The 25,351-nt window shown below is 35.2% G+C and overlaps 1 protein-coding gene across 3 annotated transcripts in view; it reads right to left on the reverse strand.

The window, feature by feature from the left end:
• Positions 1 to 25,351, reverse strand: part of MICU3 (mitochondrial calcium uptake family member 3) — a 93,317-nt gene that overhangs the window by 38,479 nt on the left and 29,487 nt on the right. For all 3 annotated transcript variants that reach the window (XR_010838429.1, XM_067022420.1, XM_059049431.2), the window contains exons 2-6: positions 20,168 to 20,321; positions 14,047 to 14,078; positions 9,433 to 9,511; positions 5,406 to 5,453; positions 2,068 to 2,150 (exon numbers count right to left, since the gene is read on the reverse strand). Coding sequence is in view for 2 of the 3 variants with exons in the window: in XM_067022420.1 (XP_066878521.1) it covers positions 2,068 to 2,150; positions 5,406 to 5,453; positions 9,433 to 9,511; positions 14,047 to 14,078; positions 20,168 to 20,321 (396 nt within the window). In the remaining variant the exon portion in view is untranslated. The remainder of the gene's footprint in view (positions 1 to 2,067; positions 2,151 to 5,405; positions 5,454 to 9,432; positions 9,512 to 14,046; positions 14,079 to 20,167; positions 20,322 to 25,351) is intronic.

Raw genomic sequence — 25,351 nt, forward strand, 5'->3', positions numbered from 1 at the left:
GGCTATAGTTGAAAGTCAAAATGTGTTACCTCCCAAGATATGAAATAACAATTAAAATATACAGTACAAAATGTAAATGATTTTATTAACACATAAATTTATTTCCACACTTTTTCTTAGTGAAAAGAGTTTTTATTTTTTGCAAGGTTATTAATAATCACTTCATAAATAGGCAGGAGGATCGCAGATTTTAGACCTCTACCTATAACTTTGCCCAACTCCACCTCTACTTCCAAATGCTTTGCTGTTTACAAACAAACAACAAACAAAAAACTATTAGTACACAGACACTGCAGAGTAGACCACCACTTTAAAGCAAGGGCAACTTTTGTACGAGTGTACAGTGGAAATACATAGAAATTCTGCATGAATGTTTTTACCTCCCGTCTCCACAGACAGACAAGATTCCGAAAGACAGGCAACTTCCAACGAACTGAGTTCCAAAAGTTAATCTTTAAGACAGTGGGGGTGGAACTTGGCACTGCTGTCATAGGAAGTTTACTGAAAATTATTTAGATTACTAGGCCCATTGTGAAAGTCCTAAAATACAGTCGTACACTATCATGACAGAACTATAGTAAACCAAGCCTGTCCATGTTAGGGTGTTAGGTACATCTCTCGATCTACTGCAATGAAACTGAAACCTCTCGCCTCCCCAATATCCTGAAAAGCACTGCAGTGAGGGACACTTTGTGGTTCCAGCTCCAGTGACTCTCTCAGGCTCTGTACTCAGGCAAGGGCCACATGGGTGTTAGATTAAGCCTTTTGATAGATCGCAATAATTAGTTAGTTTGCTTCCTTTTTAATGGCGAATTAGCTTTTGATGAGGATTTCTCTCTCTTCCCTTTCCTACCATGGAAAAGAATGACTGCATAGTTTCTCTTCTATGCTCCAGCCTCTGAAGAAAATACTAAGCTATTTAAGAGGTTTTCCAAGGGATTTTTATTGGCTCGTTACAGAGGAAAAATAGAAAATTAAATGGCTATTTATGTTGTTTTTCCCTTCTCTTTTCACTAGGAGAGTAGAGGTAAATATTGAGTTAAACATAAATGCTAAGGGTAGAGGTTGTTACTGGAAGGAGTAAACTAATATTAATCTCTGTTTTGGAGAAAAACAGAATAGGCATTTGGTCACAGAAGTAGACACAGGACACAGGGGTGAAAAGCAATGGAAAAATTCTGGAAGGAGGGGGTGGTAAGATGAGAGAGCAGCTGATGATGCTGCCAGACCAGCACCAACACGGGACCAGTCAGGTGAGAAAGGCTGAAGGACAAATACCAAGAACACTCTTACCCTCCACTGGAGATCAGCCCCTGGTCAAAGACAAGAGAAGGGAGTAGGAAATTGGGCTAAGACTGGAATACAAGGCAGCAATGAGTAGAAAAGGAAAAAGAAAAATTGTAAATCCTTTGATGAGAAGGAAGGGGAGTTCCTGTGGCAAAGAGCTGTCTGTGATTGGCTGGCTGATATGCTAGAGACTGAGCACGCATAACACCTCAGGATTTCCACCCAGTGGAAAACATTGGACACATTTCAAACTTCCAAAAGATGTGTAAACAACTATAAGCATCTTTATACACTGAATATAATTAATTTTTTAATAGTGTAAAAATCATTCAAAATAGGGACTTCCCTGGTGGTCCAGTGGTAAAGAATCCGCCTTCCAATGCAGGCGATGTGGGTTCGATCCCTGGTGGGGGAACTAAAATCCCACATGCCGCGGGGCAGCTAAGCCCACGCGCCACAACTACTGAGCTCGGGGGCCTCAACTGGAGAGCCCACGTGCTCTGGAGCCCGTGACACAATTAGCGAAGAGAAAACCCACACACCACAACTAGAGAGAAGCCCGTGCGCCACAACGAAATATCCTGCATGCAGCAACAAAGACCCAACACAGCCAAAAAAGAAAACCATTCAAAATAAAGTACATGAGTATATACTTTATTAAAGTGAAAGCATAAAATTTTCACTCTTTTTTCTACAACAGTATTCTAAATAATGCAAAACATAAAAATATAAGTAAGCAATGTTTAATTATTGATAAAATGTAGCCTGTAATATACATACCACCAAAAACTCCTTTTTATCCACCATCTCATTGCCATCGGTGTCAAACATGTTGAAAGCTATTCTAAAACCTGCATGTGGCTCTGCCAGAAAAGAACAGGAAAAGTATTTGTGAAATGAAAAAATGTTTTTAAAGTAAAAAAATCCACATTAGTTGTAAATAATTATTCACATTCTATACAGAAATACTTTCTTTAACCAAGAAATTAAAAGCAACAAGTTATTATTTAGATAAATATAATAAAAGCTACATGTAAGTATATATATTTCTGCTTCATAAATTAGCACACTTAGTAACACAATTGATAATACACTTTAAATCTACTAGTGTGATACCTGTTGCATAGCACTGACGTAAAATTTGACCACCTTCGTTCCAAAGATAAATATTTCTTTCTTATCCAAAGTCTGTCAGTTTGTTTAAAAAGAAAATATCAGCTCATCACATTTGAAGTATTTGTAGTATGTCAGCTACTTAGAGCAGAAGGGAAAATAAGAATATGGTGCAATGGATCTGTCTAAAATCTTGGGGAAATTATAATGGAAATAACCTGTGAAAAAATGTCAAGCATGAGAGATTACATATTTGGGTTTGAACTTCCAGAGGCTTCAAATACAGAAATATAAAATAAAGAGAGCCTGAATAATTAATTCTCCCCAAATACAAGGAACAACTCCTTTTCTGAGAAAATCAGACTTTCACACATTACGAACTGCCTTAATTGTAGGAACCCTATAATGAGAGTCAATCATTCTTCTCTTTTCACTTCTAAAGGATAAAGAAGAAAACCTGGACAGAAGAAAACTTGAACGTATCCTTCAAAGAGGAGCTCAGTGTACATGCCTTTTTCAAAACATTTGACCTTCTCTTTTAAGATGACTGGCAAAAAGTTTAAAAAGGACCTCTCACAGATACACCTGCCACTACCTGTTGTGAAATCGTGAACCCGGCAAAAACAAAGCACACAGCCCTACTTTCTTAACCAGTAATAGCTGTCTCTGAAAATAATGGAAATGAAAGCCAGTCTTTTATGGAAGTTCATTTTTTTGCATGTATTTTAGGAATCTAGGCTTATTTTCATTATCATTCGCTTGAGAAAGAAATAAAAAGTTACAGCACCTCTGATAACCAAGATTTAAGCTTTAAAAATATCTGAAGACGCATAGAAAGAAGTCCTCACCAACATTACTTGGAAGGGAATGTTAAGTTCAAGTAATAAAAAGTAAAGGGGAGAAAACTATGGACAGGTAACATAGATTATCTAGCCCACTTCCCGCCAGCCCTCTTTTCACATTTTTCTTGGTTCTAATCTAAACGACACCCATAACTTTTCAATTCAAACTCTTAGTATAAGATGGGTCCTGAACTCCAAATGAAGACGCACCGCCTCCAAAGATCCTAGCCTTTCGTAAGCAAAAACCACTATCTGTGTTGTTTCCAACATGCTTACACCAACCCTGCCCCAGCTCAGCAAGTGGCTTTCCTCACCAGTTTTGTTTTACTCGGACCCATCACGCTGCTGGTCCGGGTACTCATAACTTCTAATTTTGCATCTGAAGTTGTTCTGCTAACGAGATAACTTTAAAACAAGTCTCCGAGACACTGCTTGGCACCCACTCCTCTAATTTCCACGGTGGCATTCATCACTGACTGGACCGGAATCATCAGAATGGCTGTCCACTCTGGGACAACCTCAGGCTGTCCTATGACGAACTGCACAATACTTGCTTTTCTTCAGCACCAACATTTTAAATGACTTTGAGTCAGGAGGAAAAAAGCAAGGAAAATAATACAATTTTTGAAATACATATGTGTGTGCGCGTGCGCGCGTGCGCGCACACACACACACACACACACACACACACACACGCCAAATTTCCTGCAACAGAACTCCAACAGAACAGCGTCCATTACTAAATTCAGAAACAACACAGTGGCTGTGAATTTTCTAATTACAGAAGTATAGGAATTTTAAGATTGGTTTCTAATGACACAATTTTATTGATGTTCTTGTTTCCACACATCTCCATAAATCCTCACAATTGGAAAGTCCACTAGCCACATTCTTTTATTCACTCCCTTCTTCATTCATTTGCCAATTATTTTCTGAGAGGCTACCATGTGAAAAGAGAAAATCTTTGCCATCGTGGACCTTGCATTCAACTGGGGGGAGAGAGACAAAAACATGTAAACCAGTAAACAAACACTTTAGAATAGTTTAAGCACTAGGAAGAAAAGCAAACACTGTAAAGGGGTAAAAGGGGAGAGACGCAAGAGGGAGCTAGTTTAGGGAGACGGTCAAGTAAGGCTCTTGAAGTCTTCACGTTTCAAGGGAAACAGGAATGATTTTTATTGTCCTGAGGATCTTGAGTAAAAGCACTGATGGCAGAGAGAGCAGAAAGTGCAAATTCCTGAGGTGAGAATTCAGGGAACAAAGAGGCCAGGCGGCCGGAGCATTGTGAACTACAGTGTATAAGTTCCTCCATTAAATGCAATGAAATTTAACTGAACACCTTAGTAAAGCCTTCATATACTTCATAAGAATTGCTGTATAGGAGAGGAAGGTAATAATAAAGCTGTTGTAGGATGTAAGATGGGTCTTATAGACTTACTAGTTAAAGGACTCATTCTTTCACACTAGTCTCGCAGAAAATGTGATTTGAATGAATGAGTGTAGCAGGAAATTTACAAATCACTACACATCCTGACCTTTAGGCTCCCATGTAGATCCAACCACAGGGACTGATATAGGATATTAAATGTATAATTTATGAGCATTGTATTACTACACCGTAAGCCATAATAATATTTATGGTTTTGACACTTGATAGTGCTATGCTTAGCATTTTCCACTGGCATTTAGACATGAATTTTGCAAAACAGCATGGATAGACCTAAATTGATTTTCAATAGTAAGAGAATATAAGAAGGATTTATTGGGACTTGCCTGGTGGCACAGTGGTTAAGAATCCGCCTGCCAATGCAGGGGTCACGGGTTCGAGCCCTGGTCTGGGATGATACCACATGCCGCGGAGCAACTAAGCCCGTGCGCCACAACTACTGAGCCTGTGCTCTAGAGCTCGTGAGCCACAACTACTGAAGCCCATGTGCCTAGAGCCCGTGCTCCGCAATGAGAGAAGCCACCGCAATGAGAAGCCCGCGCACCACAACAAAGAGTAGCCCCTGCTCGCCACAACTAGAGAAAGCCCGCGTGCAGCAACGAAGACCCAATGCAGCAAAAAATAAATAAATTAATTTTTTTTAAAAAGATTTATTTCCCAAGATTATGCTTGAAAAGAAAACTGTATCCAGAAATAGATTTAATGAGTATACTTACTTGTTAAAATACATAAAAGAAAAAGATATTCTGTGTAAGAAACCACACCTAAAAGAAAAATAGTATTAGTTATGCTATATATAAAATATTACTTTCTCTTCATATTTATAAAGTAAAATATTCTTATAATAGCAGTAATATTTATAAAGAACTCAGAGTTTTAAAGAAGATGCTAAATATTGTTTTAAAGGAGACTAAACTATTACTACAAAATCAGAGTGCAAGAAACAATAAATAAATTTTACATTGTTTCATATGCCTCTGTAGAAACCCATACAAAAACCACATTAATGCTTCCAGATATACTGGCACAAAAGCAAAATTATCAATCGTGTTTACATAGAGCTGTGAATTTTAAATGTGTTGCTAGCTTTTAAGGTATGAATCTAACATAAAATAAAAACGTTGGAAATGGTTAACACTGTAAAGTGCTTAATTATTTCTTAGTAACCCTTGAATAAAACATTTAGATATTCTTGCTTAGAGATCTGACTTCTTATTGCATTCAAAAAACACAACTCTACAGTTATTACTTTTCTGGTTTCAAGTTATCACTCATTATTCTTGATAAGCTTCATGCTTCTTTTAAATGTAATCTAAGAAGTTTCAATTTTTACAGAAAGCTTACACTTTCTGTATATTGCATCCTGAGTTCTCTGTAATCTCGTAAACGTTAAAAGGAGTTTGTCTGGACTACATAAAAACATGCATTCTGTTACTCAAATTCTTGCTTTTGGATTATAACACCCAAAACTAGAATTAATGGCTTAATTGTTTTTCCAGGTGTATCCTGAGAAAATGAAAATCAGAAAGAAGCCAATAACACTTATCCAGGCAGTCCTCATGTTTGGTAAAAGGGTATAAAAATCCTTAAAATAATCAGATTGTGAACTTTAGAACTCCACTTTACTTGATGTTCTTTGAGGCTACCCTTTTTGTTACAGAACAAAGGAAGAGGAGTCACTGTCAGGCAGATTGTCAGAAGATGTGAAGGGCCCGAGCTAGGAGGCCCTGAAAGCATTCCCGTCTTTTGTTTATACTAGAATATTGTGACCTATAGACATAGTTCTGGTTGATTGCCATGAATGTTATGGGAGAAAGATTCTGGAATGGTCAACGTATATAAAGATACAATACCTAGATTCCATAGGGATCCCTCAAAAAAAAAAAAAAAAGATCTGGAAATGGGCTCTGTATCTCCATAACCCCGTCTCACTGACCGTTGTTCTGACTTGGTGGGAATGCACAAGAGGTGCTGGTTAGTATAAAGAAGTTTAATATCTGCTCTACATCTTTTACTTGATAATCAACTCAAGACTCCCCTCACTGAAGGATTACAAAACAGTGGAGTCCTGACGATGCTGATCATGGGAGGCACCTGTCTGAAGGACTAAGTGGTTTGTGAGGTGGTAAAATCCACAGGGAAGAAAAACAAAGTGAGAAACTCATGATGTAATTTAATAAAAATGGTCAGGGACACATATACACTACCAAATGTAAAATAGATAGCTAGTGGGAAGCAGCCGCACAGCACAGGGAGATCAGCTCTGTGCTTTGTGACCACCTAGAGGGGTGGGATAGGGAGGGTGGGAGCGAGGGAGACGCCAGAGGGAGGGGATATGGGGGTATATGTATACGTATAGCTGATTCACTTTGTTATACAGCAGAAACTAACACACCATGGTAAAGCAATTATACTCCAGTAAAGATGTAAAAAAAAAAAAAAGGGTCAGGGAGAAGGGAAAATATTACTAAACATGAACTGTAGATTCATAATGTTTTTAATTACAAAAATGGAAAGCCATCAGATTAACCTTTCAATTTATTTTAAGGCCACCCAGGGTCAAAAATAAAACAATAAATGCTAAGCATATAGTAATGTTTCAATCCTTAGAAAAAGAGGCTAAGAAAGATGCCAACTAGGTTTCTCTTGAAAATTCAATTTTAAAAAATTCTAAGGGAAGTTCCTTAAAAGCATTACACTGTTTAGTTCCTATATCATGTCATATTACAGTTAGCTATTATAACTAAGTCTATGTAATTCATGTTTTCATAAATGCTGTATACCAATTAAATTTTTGTAAAACTGCCTAACATTTTCTTGCTGGGTTACATTTTAAGCAGACAAAATTCATTTGTAAATTAGTTTTCAGTAGTTCTAAAAACTTAGCTTTACAATTCTTCTTCCACCTAATCTCTTTATAAAAAAGCAAGATTCTCTGTAACTCTCTACTTTACCTAACCCTATGGTTCTAAAACTTCTTGGGTACACGGATTACCTTGATAATCCCATCACTATGACACAGATCTGCACTGTGGTACAGTGTAGCCATTGGCCACACGGGGCTATTTAAATTTAAAATAATTAAAAGTAGATAAAATTAAAAATTCAGTTCCTCAGATACAGTAGCCCCATTTCAGGTAATTAATAGCCACGTTTGGCTCGTGGCTACCATACAGACATTCCCATCACTGCAGATAGTTCTACTGGGTAGCACTGAATAGATCATCTCCCCCCGAAAAAAATATGCAAATATACATACAATTTAAGTAGGATTAGGACCTGCCTAAACCTATGGCTTCCAGATTTAACCCTCCCCCTAACTAATAAGAATTTCCTTCTTCCATGCATTTATCTTTCTTGGATTATATTTGATCCAATTGCATTTTCCCATGAGAGGTATTAAAGAAATATTTTTTACATTCACCAATTTCCCTCATTATTCCAAGCTTTGAATTTTCCTGATCCTATCATTCCACCCTAAGATTAGAACGGCAATCTTTAAGACAACTTCCAGAAAAAAATTTCTAAGAACTTTAAAGACACCATGGCCCAGATTTCACAAAGATTTAAAAACCCTAGTTATGAAAAGCCTACAGTTAAAGACAAGGTGTCTCCTCCTTCCAGAGTCCATAAGAACCAGGTGGAAGCAATCTGAATTTCTAATTCTACTTAGGCAAAAATATATGGATTATAACTAATCCTTTAAAGTATTTATCTTCACATTAAAGTAAATATATTATTTTCAAACCAATATCGGTTGAAACTGATAAAAAAAGGTAACTTCAGATTAATTGCTTTATATTATTATTTTGTATACTCTTATATTTGAATAAGAAAATACATATTTCTAAGAAACATTCCTTTTTAAGATTAAAGAGAGTTTATTAATTAGTTTCTGCTATAAACATTTATAAAAAGTACAATGTAAGGGCTTCCCTGGTGGCGCAGTGGTTGAGCGTCCGCCTGCCTATGCAGGCGACACAGGTTCGTGCCCCAGTCTGGGAAGATCCCACATGTTGCGGAGCAGCTGGGCCCATGAGCCATGGCCGCTGAGCCTGCGCGTCCGGAGCCTGTGCTCCGCAACAGGAGAGGCCACAGCAGTGAGAGGCCCGCGTACCGCAAAAAAAAGAAAAAAAAGTACAATGTAAAAGAAAATTGCAATAAAAGCTATATAACTGGATTGCAAGGACATGTATGAATTAACGAGTTAACGTATATACAGTTATGGGTAATATGGTAAGATGAAATAGGTGGATTTTGCAGTAAGTGTTGTTTTTAAAAGAAACATGTTCAAATTGTGCAACCAAAAGATATATCCAATAAGCTTTTCATATTGATTAAATTTAAGAAAATCTGCAATTCCCTGGAAGTAAAAGGAAAGAAGAAAAATAGACATTTGGAAATCAGTATTTTTGAAAAATGCTTTATGTGGGTAAATATAATATATACTTCTCAATACGGTTAAAAAGGTGTTTTTAACTATAAAAGTTCACTTTGTTGTGAAAAGTGTGGAAGATATGAATAGTGTATATAAAAAGTAACATAAAAACCACCCTTAATCCCCCTGCCGAGAAACAATCATTATTAATATTAATATCTTGGTGTTTTTCTTTTCAGTTTATTTTCCATGTACATAGAGACATATGTAATTATAAAATTATTTAAGCATGAGGAAAATATGTATAAATAGTATAAATAATAAAGTATCAATATTAAAATACATAAATACTAAAGTTAACTTACCTCTTTCTTTAAGATTTCGAAATAGCTTTGATGATCCTTTCCAAACTGGTGGTGTTTCTGATAGCATTTGATTTAATTCCTATGACATAAGGTATCATAATGCTGATTAACTGGTAAACCACTTACTTATAAAATAGACCAAAAATATTTAAATGCCTATGCAAAAAAATTCTCTGCTTAGAAGACATGAGACATGACTATATTTATACTATTTTATCTGTGTTTCATTCAACCGTAAAACCCAATATTTGCTCACAGTCCAAATGTAAAAATAAGTGATAAAGATGCTACATTAAATTCAATCAGAGCTACCAAAAATCTCAGATAAGCTTAATAATTGGAGAAATACATATATATATATGATAATCTAATTAAGATAAAACAGTGAATTTAAGTTCTGGAGCCAGTTAGAAAAGGATGGTTCTGTGGAAGCCACAGGAAAAGGTGGACTTCCTAATACAGGTCACACATGATCACTGGGCTTCACATACTGTTTTCTGTAGCCCTCTTGGATTTAGGGGATTTTGCAGTAGATGAAGTAACTGGGCAACAGATTATGCTGGGAAAGAATGAAGAGTATTTTAATAGTGACTCAAAGAATGATGACATCAGTTGAAGCGGGATGACAGGGTGTTGAGTTATTGTGTCCACTGCTGCAATTTTTTTTCTAATTTTAACTTAAATATCAGTAAAGAATACACACTTCAATTGTTGGTTAGCCAGCTTTTCTTTTTTTAAAAAAAATCAAGCTGAGGGGGGACTATTTTGGAAAATTTAAACATTTGATTCATTGCTCAGATACTAGAACGATTTTGTATTTATTACACATACTGTGTTAAAAACAAGTGAAAATTATAATTAGGTTAACTGTGAAAAAATTATTAAAGGATTTGGTGAGATAACTTGCAACAATCTGAAATTTTAAAATTAGTCTGCTAAGTAACATACTGAAAAAACAATAGAAATGACTTCTTTTCCAGATCTGACTCTTGCTCCTCAAAATGTGGTTCCCCAATGGCCCAGGTATCATCACCGGGGAGCTTGTTAGAAATGCAGAATCTCAGATCCCATCCCTGGCCTCCTGAACCAGAATCAATTTTTAACAGGATCTCCAGGTGATTTTTACGTACATTCAAGTTTGAGAAGCACTTTAGACAAATCCTTCCTGATGCAGTTGTACCTAAAAAAGCTCTGTGACATTTATAAACCATCTTTTTCATTATAGAGCTGGGTTAGCAGGCAAATAAGGAATCTCTGGGATGCCCAAGGCAGGAGAGGTATTTTTAGGGGGTTTATAGACACCCTGAAGCCTATCTGTGAATCCTTGCTCTCACTTCCTTCATAGTGTTATTTCTGCGCTGCAGGTAACAGACGCCACCTGGCCCTCAGTAGTGTCTGACTAGGGTAGCAATTCACATATGACTAGTAATGAGAAGCTAGGATATTTCAGGTTAAACAATAGTAAACTCATAAACATTTTTGTTAGAGCAGGAGATTAAAAAATATTAATATTTTGAGTATATTTTATATACTTGCATTTATACTATCTCTATTATATAAATATTACCATCTCCATTTTAACTGTTCCCATGAATTCAACTCACTTCTTCTACTTAAACTCAGCTACCTTTTACTGAGTGTCCCCTATAAGCTTGGCAATGGGCTAATACATATCTCATTTAATTCTAAAAAATAATCCTCATTATGCATATTTTACCATGTCTTAAAGAAGATAAGTAACTCACCCGGGATTATACAACTAGTAAATGACTGTCCAGATCCTTACTGACTCTAAGCAGTTTATTTTTGTAATACGTTAGTTCCTTGTCTGGTCTAGAGCATCCAGTTGACACACTAATCTTGTTTTGTGTCAACTTCAGGGACTTTTTTCTCTTAATTTAATTTTTATTTTATATTGACATATAGTTGATTTACAATACTATGTTAGTTGCAGGTGTACAGCAAAGTGAGTCAGTTATACATATACATATATCCATTCTTTTTCAGATTCTTTTCCCATATAGGTTATAACAGAGTATTGAGTAGAGTTCACTGCAGTGGAGGCTACGGACTTTTAAGTTTTATTAAAAACGGTATTTCCACTCAGGTGGGAATCTCTCTCCCCTCTCCCAGTGCCTACCTTAGTCTCTTCTAGGTAGCAGTGCTGTATGATAAAAGAATTTGATTGGCCTTTGTCCCTGGTTCCTGGGAGGAAGACGATATTCTTGCATCACACCAAAGTTTATGCTGAGGAGATGACTCAGGATGGGGGGCTGACCTTCAAAAACAACCCCGTGATTCAAGGGCTGGGGCTTTGAGCTAGCCCAACCTCTGGGGAGGGGAGAGGAAAGGGACTGGAGATTGAAATCAACCATGTGGCCAATGATTCCATCAATCACACCTATGCAATGAAACCCCCAATAAAAACTTTGGACACCAAACTCAGTGGAACTTTCAGGTTGGTGAACACATGGGTGTGCCAGGAGGGTGACATACCCTGATCCCTCAGGGAGAGGGCACAGAAGCTGTGTTTGGAACCCTCCTATACCTTGCTGTATGTGTCTCTCCATTTGGCTGGCCTTGATTTGTTCCCTTATAATGATAAACTATAATTCTACGTGTAGAACGTTCCTGAGTTCTATGAGTCAGTCTAACAAATTATCAAACTTGAAGGGCGTTGTGGGCTCTCTGAATTTGTAACCAGTTGGTCAGCAGTGTTGGTGGTCTGGGACCCCTTGAGTTGCAGCTGGAATCTGAAATGAGGGCCACCTTTTTGGGAAATGGGTCCTTAAATCTGTGGGGTCTGATGCTAACTATGGGTGATGAGTGTCAGGACTGTATTGCAGTATTGCAAGTAGGGACTAAATAAATATTTGCTGGATTGAATTCACTTACCTAGAATTATAGATGTCTTTTAAAGGCTTTATACAGTTTTTCTGAGGATAATTTTTATAATTATATACATAATATATATGTTATAGGAAAATTAGTAAGTGCAGAAAATAAAACCAGATTGTAATCCAGGGACGAACCACATTAAAAATTTTATTTAATCTCCTTTTAATCTAATTCTCTATCTAGGCATATTTACACAGTATTTTTGTCATCCTTGTTGCAAATATTAAATCATTTTCTGCATACTGTTTTGTAAATTACTCTTTGCATTAATATGTCATGAGCATATTTTCCTGCCAACTTTCTTCATTTTCATTTTAATGGCTACACAGTAGTTGTCTATATCAGCAGTTCTGAAATGTAACTCTTTATACTCTTAAAAATTGTTTACCTGAAAGAGATATTGCTTATGTAGGTTATATCTATCAATATTTAATGCATGTGGAAACAGAAGTGATACATTTTTAGAACACAAAAACACACAAGCACATATTCTATTAGTTCTCAGAGTGATGATGTCATCACTCATCATGCAGCCTCTGGAAAACTCCACTGTACACTTGTGAGAGAATGACAGTAACAGAACAAGTATCTTCTCAGTATTATTATGAAAATAGTCGGGCTTCATGGACCCCCAAAAATGTCTTTGCACGTTAAGAAAGACCAGTTTGTATTATTTTGCAATTTGCTGTTTTACTCATACTCATGTTTTTTAGGTCTATTCATGCTGATACACATATCTCTTGTGTATTTATTCACCTTAGCTCTATATTACCGTATTGTCCTTCATATGCCTATTTCACATTCTTTTATTAATTCCTCTGACTGACATTTATATTGTTTCTAATTTTTTTAGGACTCCTGGGATAAGCATACAAGCGTTTCTCTTGTAAACATATCTAGAAGTAGAATTTTTGATATGCATTAGAGAGTGCGAAATTTCTCTCAAAAGAGACGACACACCAATCGACATCCTCACCCGGCTCCCCTTCTTCTTGTCCTTGCTAATTGCTGGTATTGTTAGATTTCTAGAGCCTGCCAATCTGATGGGTGTGAACTAGCATCAGATCATTGGTTTAATTTGCATATCCCCGATTACTAGTGAGGTTGAGCTCCTTTACATCTATTTATCGGCCCTTCGGGCTATGTTCACCTATTATTTTCTTGTTATCTTTTTTATACTGATTTACAGGAGTTCTATATGACTACAAGACACCTAGCCTTTTCTGTTAATAATGGGTTGGCCAAAAAGTTCGTTCTGGTTTTTCATAACTTAAGAAAACCCAAACGAACTTTTTAGCCAACCCAATATGTTGCAAGCATATTCTCCCACCTGTCATACGTCTTTTAACATTGTTGACACTGTCTTTTGGCGTGCCAAAATTTTTAATATTTAATTCAGCAAAATTTGCCGATAATCTCCTTTGAGTCCAGCTTTATATATCTTACATATATGTACATATCACATTTATATATGCATACATCACATAAATATATATATATAAAATAGTGTGCGGGACTTCCCTGGTGGTCCAGTGGCTAAGGCTCCATGCTCCCAATGCAGGGGCCCTGGGTTTGATCCCTGGTCAGGGAACTGTATCCCACATGCTACAACTAAGACCCAGTGCAGCCAAATAAATAAATAAATAAATTCTTAAAAAAAAAATAAATAAAATAAAATAGCGTGCATGCATACATATACCAAGAGCTTTAACCTACCTGCTTGGAAAGTGACTTCCATGTTTTAGCAACTATAATAAACATAAAAAATTAGATAATACTTCATGTAATGTATATCAAAATTCAGTAACCATCTACAATCATAACTCATAACACTGACTTTTCTATCTAAAAGGCAAAGTTTTTTTTAATCTCAAGATTTAGACCTATGTATGTTATGCATTATGTGTTTATTTCATGTACTATAAACTACTTAAATAACATCAGTGGAATAGAAAACACATTTTCCATAATCATTATCTTACTTTGGGGATTTCTGGATTTATAAAGTAAGTTAACTTACTCCATGTTAAACATCCTATGGGCTTAAAACACAAACACTGATATTCATTAAACACTGATGTTAGAATATAAAATATTAACATAGAGAAATTATAATTTTAAGGTGTTACCCATGATCTCTGCTGTGTTAGTATCTCTGATTATACTTCAAAGGTCAGGTCTCTCTAGAGTGAAGGGGAAGGATAGGGGCAAAGAGAAAAAAAGATCAAGGAGAGAACAGGTAATGTGATAGAGAGACTCTTGGCCTGTTTTCCATTCTTCTCCCCTAAGAATGTCATGGTTGAATAAAATACCTGAGATCACTTTCTTTTTCTGATTTCTCCTCACATCCCTGAAGATCTCAAACACTATAAATCTTATAATATTAAAATAAATACATAGTCAATATTGCTGTTTCCTTGCTCAGATTTGAACACTGTGAATATCTAATGCTTGCCCAAGAATTATCTCCAGGTTTGTATGTGATTAAGTCCTATAATACAGCTGCATTAGGAACTAGTAAATATCAACAATTTCAGCTACATTACAATAATGACAACCAATAATTTTTCTACATGGCAATGTGGCCATTTCTGTATAGTTAACCATAGTTAACGTAAATAATATATCAAATTCAAGATTATAAAACAGGCATGTTTTGCTTAACTTTCTCTTTTTTAAGCGATGTAATAAGTCATTTTAAGATCAAAAGGGAAAAACTATGTTCTAAAATTTGGCAAACTGACTTTTATGAAGATAGTTTTCTTCTCTATGTAGCAACAACATCCTTTCTTTACCCAAGACAGTTTATATGCAAACATGTAATCAAGTTTAAAAGCAAGATTGTAATCAAGATTAAAATCACAGGTCTATACGGTAGATTTCAGCATTTAACCTTAATTATACATTACACATTCATTTCATCGACATCCTCCTTTACACAATGAACACAAGTAAATAATATTTATTATTCCATTGCTTTTGAAATATAGCAGTAAGAAAAGAAGAAAAATAAATGGTACAAAAGTACATGCACATGCTCTTATGCAATGTTCAGAAGCTATTTGTCAAAAGAGGAAGTTAGACACTCTTGAGTTTTGTAGGGTTTATGAGATTTCCAGGGTAAATTATTCACAAAAGACATATTCATTCTGCCGGATATGTCACCATGTTCAGTATTATTGGCTTTTTTTTAATAAAACTAAAGAGCCATTAAGATTGTTCTTCAAAGGATTTTCTGATTTTCTAAATTCCTTATTTCACATGAAGTTACTGCATATATAAATACAAGGTGAAGAAGGACTTCATTCTTTTGGATATCTTTTATTTCTTAAGCTATAGGTTGATGTTTTCATTACATTTTTAATATTTTTATGTTATGTCTGAAATTTTTTAACTTAAAATTAAATTAAAATTAAATAATACTTGAAGTTATATGAAAATAATTACTTATTTTAGTTCTAGATGAACAGTTTACCTCTTAGGTTCTATTTAAGTGGGTAAAACAAGAAATTTTCTTGATTTCAAACACAAAGTTACAATCAACAATCAGATATATATCTCAACTGACATTTATTTGAACTATAATTATTAAGCAAATGTTTACATAGCATACCATTTTCCTGTTGATGTTGCCATAAAATTATATTAAAGATTTTTAAAAATAATGGTTATGAATTTAAGTGATAATGATGATGATGACAATGACAGCTAGCAGTGTTTATTACGTGCTTATTGCATGTCAGGTATTACACTAAACATAACTGATATCATTCAATCCTTAAAAAACTTCATAAGGCTGTTATTTTTACTTTTATAAATGAAGAAACAAAGGATTAAATAACTTAATCAGGTTCTCAAAGCTCATAAATGAATGCCAAGGTCTAAACACAAGTCAAATTTCAATATGCTATTTTGACATGTATATGATTTAATATTCAGTCTATGAAGCATATTTTCTTTTTTGAGGTAAATATTTCTTTTTAAAACCCTACAGTTTTAAAAAAGTTTTTACAAATATCTTGATCTTTAGTTACCATTCTTAATTATGTCTTAGAAGTGTTGGTTAGAAATTAACTGATATTAATTTGTGGTTGTTAAATATCCTGTGTTTATACTGGAAACCAGTTTTTTCCCTGCAAGTGACAGTTTTGGAATATCTATCAAAAGAATCACAGCTAAAATTATTTCCAAAATGCAAAAATCCAACAGTAGGCTTCTAGTGAATACATTATGAAGATAAAAATAAAGAAAATAATGAATTTAAAAATTTCAAACTATGAAATTTTAAATCAGTAAGCATTACTTAAAGGATAACTTCTCAAATATGTTTGACAACAGTTACAGAATTTGATGCAAAAGTACCATTTGATATTGTAAGAGATATATTAATAGTTTTATCAAATCTATACTAAAAATAAATATAAAAATCCAAACTGTACAAAAACAATTAAACAAAAATGTATGGAACACGTATATACCTACTTACGTATAAGGGTCTTTTCTATGTATAAAGTACATACACTCAGGAAACGTACAATATTATAGGAGTACAAAAAATACAGAAACAACAAATTCCAAGGCAGAATATGGTTATCTGGCACATGGTAAGTACTCAATAAATATTTCTTGAAGGAAAAGGGAGGAAGGGGGAGGGAACGGGAACCAAAAAAGCATAGAGAGATACAATTCTTACCACAGACTTCAAATTCTCCAAAAAAATAGCCCTATTTAAACTCTAGCCTTTTGTATCGCTACTGTCACCTTTATTCTCCTACTATGCCACCTCCCTAGGCAATCTTATCCATACACATTGCACTAATTACCAATCATGTACAGATGAATCCCAAACACATACCTCTTCCCAGTCCTCCCCCAGATCTCCAATGGAAATAATCCAAAGCATCAAAAATTAATTCATTAAAAGCTACTGTGTGAAGGAGCCAATTTGTCAAATTACCGAAGATTGAATTTTTTGAACTTTTATACATTTTTCTTTCATCTCAGTTATCTTTTTTGTTGTTGAGAATGCTTAAGATCTGTTCTCTTAGCAAGTTTTAATTATACAAGACTGTACAATATTATCAACTACAGTCACCATGCTATCCATTAGAGCTTGAGGATTTATTTTAAGTTTGGTTTTGCCATAACTCTCTCTCTGAAGAAGAGATGGCTATAATTGTTCTAACCTAACTTAAGGCATTCATTTGACAGTGTCAAGCAGATTATCAAACAACTAGTTATTTGGTACGTTGATTTTCAGTGAGCTGAAATCAATGATCAAGAGCCAGGTCCTACTGCCTCCTTGATATCTCCTCTTTTACAAATCTGAGGCATTTAACTATATAATGTCCAAAACTGAAGATGTGATTTTTCCCTTTAACGCCAGTCCCTACTGCCATCCATCCGTTAAGCCAACCAGAAATCCTTAGTACTCACTACTTCATCATTACCATTGCCACCACTGTTAGAAGCTTCTGATGCTTGGACAAGAGTTTCCTCTCTGATCTGCTCATGGCCACTCTGGACCTCTGTAATCTGTCTCCACCCTGAGATCTTTCAAAACACAATATAATCATGGCAGGCACCTGCTGAAAACAAGACAACAGGCCCAAAATGGAGTTGCCTATGCTAAGCCCCATGTCACCCAACTGAGACTTAATTACAGTGCCAGTTCTCGCCCACATGGAATCTTAAACCAGACATCAGGAATCACCTGATCAGCAGCAGTTAGGTCATCTGTCTGATAGACTCCTACCATCTCCTGAAGGCAAGTGACCTCACAATAATAACCAACCTGCACTTTTTTGCCTAATGTAACTTACTTGTTCCTGCTTCCTTCTGCCTATAAAAGGCTTTTCATTTTGTACAGCTCCTCAGAGCTCCTTTATATCTGCTAGACTGGATGCTGCTCAATTCATGAATCGTTGAATAAAGCCAATAAGATCTTTAAAATTTACTTAGTTGAATTTGGTTTTTTAATACACCAAATTCTCCTGCAGCTTAAACCACTACCACAGTTTTCCATTACTTTTAGGATAAAAACAAAAATGTTTAATATCAGCTTACAGACTCTGAATGATTTGGCCCTACCCATATTCCACATACCATATTCCTCCTTGCTCTCTGCACTTACAGCCACCCAGATCTTTTTTCTACTCCTCAAAAGTATCACACTCCTTCTTGTCATGGCACCTCAGCACACGCTGTTTCTTCTGCTGAAATTCTCCACTCCCGATTTCCCATTTACCTAGCTAGTTCTTATGATTCATATTTCATGGTGATATTTCTTTCCCCAAGGAAGATTTCTCTGAGCTACCTGACTAGGTCACTTCTCAAAAATATACTCTCATAGAATCAAGAAACTTTCTCTCAAGGCACTGAGTTATAATTTGTTGTTTATATGTAAATTTTGTTGATCAGTGTTGGCTTCCTCCACCAGACTGCAAGCACCATGAGGGTGGAGAACATTTACCTTTTGTTCCCCTCACCACTGTATCTCCAGTGCCTAGTGCAGTGCCTGGCATTTGATAGTTGTCCTTGACTACATGTCATTTAATATTCTGTGAGATGAAATGGGAAGGGTGCATAAAAGCACTTCTGCTGCCTTCCAAAGTACTATGGTTGTCTTGAGAAGAAGTACTCTGTGATTATTTATTTGAGTTGTGAACTGAACTAGTTCCTTTTTTTCATGGAACCCAATTTTTACTTGAAAGAATAGCTGACAGAAAAATTATGGTTATTTAGTCCTGGGTATTTGGCAGACATTTTTGTACAAATGAACAAAGTTGCTTCTTGCTTAAAGAAAACTGACAGTATTTGCTGTTAATGATAACATTTGAGATTTCAAGTAAAAATCAGAATATTGGAAAACTTGTATACAACACGAATTTGACAGCTTTCCAATAAGTAAAAACTTTTCTGATGAGATTATGACAATATTAGTGAATGTGATTTTTAAAAAATATTGTTTAATGAGATATGTCAACATTTGGAAGATCTGCATAATTTAATAAACCAACATTCTTCAGTTGATGTTGCAAGATTATATAAGGGAAAAAGATCCATTCAAAGTGCAATGTAGGCCAATGTATTTGAACAAAAAAACAGATAACAAAAAAGTTTCAAAGTCCACATTGCAACTAAACTTTAAGAAACTACCATTAGCCAAGTATTGATACAGTACCAAAGAAGAATATCTACAATTATCTAAAAGGCTACTGAAATACTCTTCCGTTTTCCTACTTCTATATTTGTGAGGCAGATTTTGTTCAGATACTTACTGAAAAACAATACATTGCAACAAATTGAACACAAAAGCAGATATGAGAATCCAGATGGCTTCTATTAAGTCAGACATTAAAGTAACTTTACAAGAATGCACATAATGTCCCAAAATTTGAGAACCACTGCTCTAACACATGGAAAGGTGAAAAACAATTAACTTATATTTACACTGCAGGAGCCATGACATATTCAGAAGAGATATGGGAAGAATTTTTGTCCAGGTCTAACTGGAGCCAGCCCTCTGAGTTATTCTGTTTAGACTGGATATAAGAACTGACTTGGCAGAGTAAGAACCTATTATAAAGCATAAGGTAGTGTTTAGCTGGATGTACTGAAAAAGAGGAAACAATAGAAATTTCTGAAAACAGAAAAGATACCAGTAGGAGTTGATAAGAAATATTAGTCTGGTAACATTGTAGAGCATAGTATCTTTTGAAACACCACATTGCTTGCGTAGTTGTTCTGAAAACTTATACTGCTCCACATTTTTACAAACTAGAGACAAGAGAAAAATCTTATAAAATTATTGAGATAACTGAAGAAATATACTTACATTTGGGCTCATCTGTTGTAACAGCCAAAATAAAATCATATGGAGTCATGAATAACTGCCCTTCACATTCTACAGAAGCAAACAAACGAAATCTCCTTTCCCGAGATGTTGCATAGAGATCTAGGTCTTCAATGTCTGTTCTGCCAACAGCAACCTAAAGTAAAGAAAGCAAGGAAGTCTGGACTGTGTAAAGTGACACCTCCTTTTAGAAGATAAATGTTTTCAATTATGTTGATAGTGAATTAACAGAATAAATGAAAAAGTGTGAAAATATTATCTTCTGGAGAACTTAATCATATTATAAATAATTACCCACATGAATAAAATGAACTAATGTTCAAAAGATCCTACAATGAATATCATTAACGTTCTAAAGACTTTACACTGGCACTTTGAAGGACCTGTGATTTATTTCTTCAGTTTCAGTCTCAGAGAACATTAAATTTCTGACCTAGTAGTTTCTTCAGAAGGAACACCAACACTTGCTGAATTCCTACTATGTACTCTCTCTATAGGCTTATTTATTTAATCAGAACTCTTTTCATTGTAGTCTATTAATTTTCTAAAAGAAGAAAGGGAAAGCGTGATAGGCTGTTCATGGTGACCAAGGAAACCACTTAGTGGTAGAGCTTAGATTCGAACTGAAGTTGCTAAGTCTAGATCACTACAGTAGAGTTACCACCAATGTTCACTCTGAATTCTACCTAAGGTTAAGATGAGCAGAATCAAGAGTGTGTGTATATGGGGGGAAGGGGATCTCCTTTTGTCTTACTGAAAGATCTTTCCTTGTAGATAAATAATTTCTCACTATTATTTATTTTCTCTCTGAACTATAAAAAATCTTTTAATAAAATGATTTTTTCCTGAGTCCCAAAGTGATGCATAGTTACCATATATAATTTAGAAGACAGAATTTAAAATTTTATAGACATAATTGTTTTTGTTTTCTTTTTTGGCAAAAAATGGGGGTTATACTATGCTGTTCAGTAATCTGATCATTTTTACTCATTAATGCATTTTTGACCAGAGACATATATTATGGCTACAAAATCCTCCAGTCAATAATGTGTTAATATATCATGTGTCATTTTTCCATGTCACTAAATAGTCTAGTAGACCATTTTTAGAATCTATATAATATTTAATAGTAAATGTTTGTAGCCTAACACAATTAATGAATTCTAACTGGTTGACTATTTAGGTAATTCATAGTACTTTACTATTATAAAACAATGTTATAAAGACCAGCCTTGAAAATATTTAAATATATCTACAAATAGTTCCTTGGGGTAAACTCCTAGGAGTAAACTTGATTGGTCAAACAAAATCATTTCATACATATTATCAAACTACCTCCAAGGAGTTTATAGCAATTTACATGACTAGCAACAATATAAAAATTATATTTTCACACATTTCATAAAAAATTATTTTATATCAGAAAAAATTCTTATTTAGGATGACAAGCTTAATCTCTTTATTGTCTCTTCTATGTCTACTCACTATGAAAATTATGTACAAATTGTCAAAATTATTTAAACATCTAATATTTTGAGAAGTTGTATCAAACCATAAGAACTTTCAGTAAGGAAACTACATTTTGTATTTCTAAGTTACACCTTACTAAATAAAAAGCCAGGCAAGTGAGTAATCTTTTTCCACTGTTCTGAAGACTAAGACTTTTCAAAACATTACAGAAGTAGTCAAATAAAAAATTAAAAAGAAAAATTTTAATGCCATTTTTTAGTGGTGTGTATAAATAGGGAGAATCTACAATCTCAGCCCTAAAGGAATATACAACTATATGGAGGGACAAACTACTACTTGGAGAGACAAAAGGTACAAACATGGAAAAGAGAATAAGTCAAGTTAGAGCAAACAGAAGAAAAGCACAATAGATTGAGGTTAACATGAAGCTTCAGGAAGAAGAAAATATGAATTTTAATGTCAGGAAGAGATATGAGCATTCTAGGTTTACACGGCATATTTGAAGATGGTAAAAGTCTTCCTGGAACAGAACATTTGCATTCATGTAAAAGGGTAGGTAAATTGATAACAATTTCTGAAGGCAAGACTAAAGCACCAGGATTTAATCTGATAGAAAGCAAATGGCTTTAGGAGATTCTTAAATGAATCAAATCAATGACACAAAGAAAATGGTGCTTTAGAAAGATAAAGCAACCTGGTACCAGACATAAGCTAGCTCAGCAGTATATTAATAGCAATACTCAGGTAATCCATTTGTATTGAGAAGTTATTTTGGCTCTACCATGGGTAAGGAGACACTCAGTCACTCAGTGTCAATAACAAGTGATAATCTCCCTGAATACTCCTCCCTGAATATTCCTCAGGGATCAATCTACCATCTTAAGTCCCCTTCTGCATATATATTCCAGCGGTTTCTTCTTCCTCTTTGGGCAGGGAAACCAATACTGTCTGTGACCACAGTTTACTCTCCTGCTTTCTTCTTGCTAAGCCATCTCATTGGACCCAGGTGGCCCCAATCAACCATGACTCATCTTCACTGAATTTCCTGGAGGACCACTGAGTGGGGAGCATTCCCTGTTTCTGTGCCACAATCTGAAGTCATGCTTCAATCTAATATCCAGGACCACAATTTTTGCCTGTTTCCTATGACCTAATATGGACTTGATCTGTGACTTCTGCCCTTACCTGGTGCTACCATTACTGCTCATGAGATGCCTGTTTTCTCATCAAACTTTCCTTCCTTAAGCCCAGTCCCAGCACGCCAAAGCTGCTTGACCACTGCAGCTGGGAATCTGATCCACCTGTGAGCTGATGCTGACAACTCCTCTTTCTCCTTAATGTCTACTAACAATCAATTAATGAGGCCTGTTGTTCTCCCTCTAATGTCTCACATCCACCCACTGTTACTACCTTTAAGGACTCACTACTTCCCTAAAATTTTACAGTAATGGACTATAGTTTTTGCCTCTAATCCATCCTATATTAAGAGAAAGAAAGAAAAAAAAAAGGCAGAACTGTGGAACAATTTGTATTCTTTAAACACCCAAGGAACGGTATCAGAAGAAATCTGAGTTCAAGGCTGTCATTAAAACTCCACTGTATGTATGAGTTCTACCTCTTGTTGCCTTAGCAAAAGTATCCATCATTTTTGATAATGGCACTAGGTGCCTACTGGTCTATTTATCACCTTAAAAGAAGATGTGCGGAGGAGTTTGGGAATGGTTTGTGCCCCAAACAAAAAAATATTTATCCTAAAAGGGAAGAATATGATTTACATATAAAAGAGATAACCAAAGCCTTGGTGCTTAAATGGGCTTCCTGCTACTGCAGTTGTGTTGCTTCCTCCATTGCCTCTGATCAATTTAGTGTAATAAATCACATAGTGTAATAATACACCCGGGCACTGTTCAAATGAACCATGGACTTGTAGTAAGTAAAAAACAATTTTCTCATGAGATCACAGTAAACCGGCCTGATCCTAGAACAGTCTAGTTATCATCAACTGGGAGGACTGAGCTCATCTGGCTGGAGGATGAGATGGGATAGACAGCAGAACAGGAAATCAATACTTGGGTTGGTTTTTTTAAAAAAATAAATTAATTAATTAATTTAAATTTTTGTCTGCATAGGGTCTTCGTTGCAGTGCTCGAGCTTTCTCTAGTTGAGGTGAACACACAGGCTTAGTTGCTCCATGGCATGTGGGATCCTCCTGGACCAGAGATCGAACCTGTGTTCCCTGCATTGGTAGGTGGACTCCCAACCACTGTGCCACCAGGGAAGCCCCTGGGTTGGTTTTCACACTTTCTGTTCTCTTACACTGACTAATTTGCCTGTTCATACTCAAATGCCATACTGCTTTAATTGCTATAGCTTTTGATTATGTTTCTGACATTAGGTAAAGAAAGACTCCATCTTACTGTCAATCTTTTAAAAATATTTGTGCTGATTGATATGCAATTTTTTCTTCTAAGTGAACTGTGAAATTAAGATGTCAAATTCTGTTTTAAAAACACCACTGAGGGACTTCCCTGCAGTCCAGTGGTTAAGACTCCACAATTCCAATGCAGGGGGCATGGTCAGGGAAATAAGATCCCACATGCCACGCAGCGTGGCCAAAAAAAAAAAAAATCCCACTGATATTTTGTTTGGGAGGACATTGCATTTTGGTGTAATTTAGGATGACTTGATTTTTCCCAACTGGGAACACAGATGTCTATTTATTCAGGTCTTCAACTACATCTTTCAGTAAAGTTTCACAGTTTTCTCATACAAGTTTTAAAAAAATTTGGGTAGATTTACTCATACATTTCATAGTTTCTGTGTAATTGTGAATGGAATCTTTTATTGCTATTACATTTTCAATTGGTTATTTCTGATGAATGGGAAAGCTACTGACTAGTAATTTACTTTGTATTCAACTAACCTTACTAAATTCCTTCATTAATCTTAATAACTTTTTTCTTGGATTTTCTAGGTAGATAATCATAAGTTCTTTCAAAATAGTAACAGTTGTAACTTTTACTTTTTAATATTTAAACCTCATCTTCATTGTCTTAATTACTAAAGGTTTAAGTTTCTAAAAATGATGTTGAATATTATCAGGAATATTAAGCATTCTTGTCTTGTTCCATAGTTTGCAGAGAATGCTTTTAATGAATTGCCATTAAATGCAATGTTTACTATTGGTTTTGATAACTATCTTCCACCTTAAATCAGGAATGGGTGTTTACCTAGTCTCCTTTGGTCACTGAAAATAAATGAGTTTAGAATTAGAATGGTCTTTAGAGATCATTTGGTCCTCTTGTTTTTTCACCTTTCTACCAGAAACAACATAAATGTGGTCCCCTACCAAAAATTTAAATGTGTTGGGCAAGTAGAAGCATAAACAGAAATCCCCAAACAAAAACTCAAAAGGAATTGGACAAAACTCTATACTATTTACATTATCTTTTAACTATTTTTGGCTTCCAAGATGAATATTTAACATCAACTACTGACCTAATGTGAATTCATTCATTCAGCAGACACTTGGTGTGTGCCTACTACATACAAATGAATTAATTATAAAAAGTCAATTGGAAGATAACTTTATCTAAAACTATTTTAGGGACAAATAGAAATAAATAAGCTTGGTTTAATTATGTCTAACTACTTTCAAACCTTTCAGTTCTCTACATGCCTCTTTCTCTGCAGTTT

The sequence above is a fragment of the Kogia breviceps genome, chromosome 20, assembly GCF_026419965.1.
Source record: "Kogia breviceps isolate mKogBre1 chromosome 20, mKogBre1 haplotype 1, whole genome shotgun sequence".
Lineage (NCBI taxonomy): Eukaryota > Metazoa > Chordata > Mammalia > Artiodactyla > Physeteridae > Kogia > Kogia breviceps.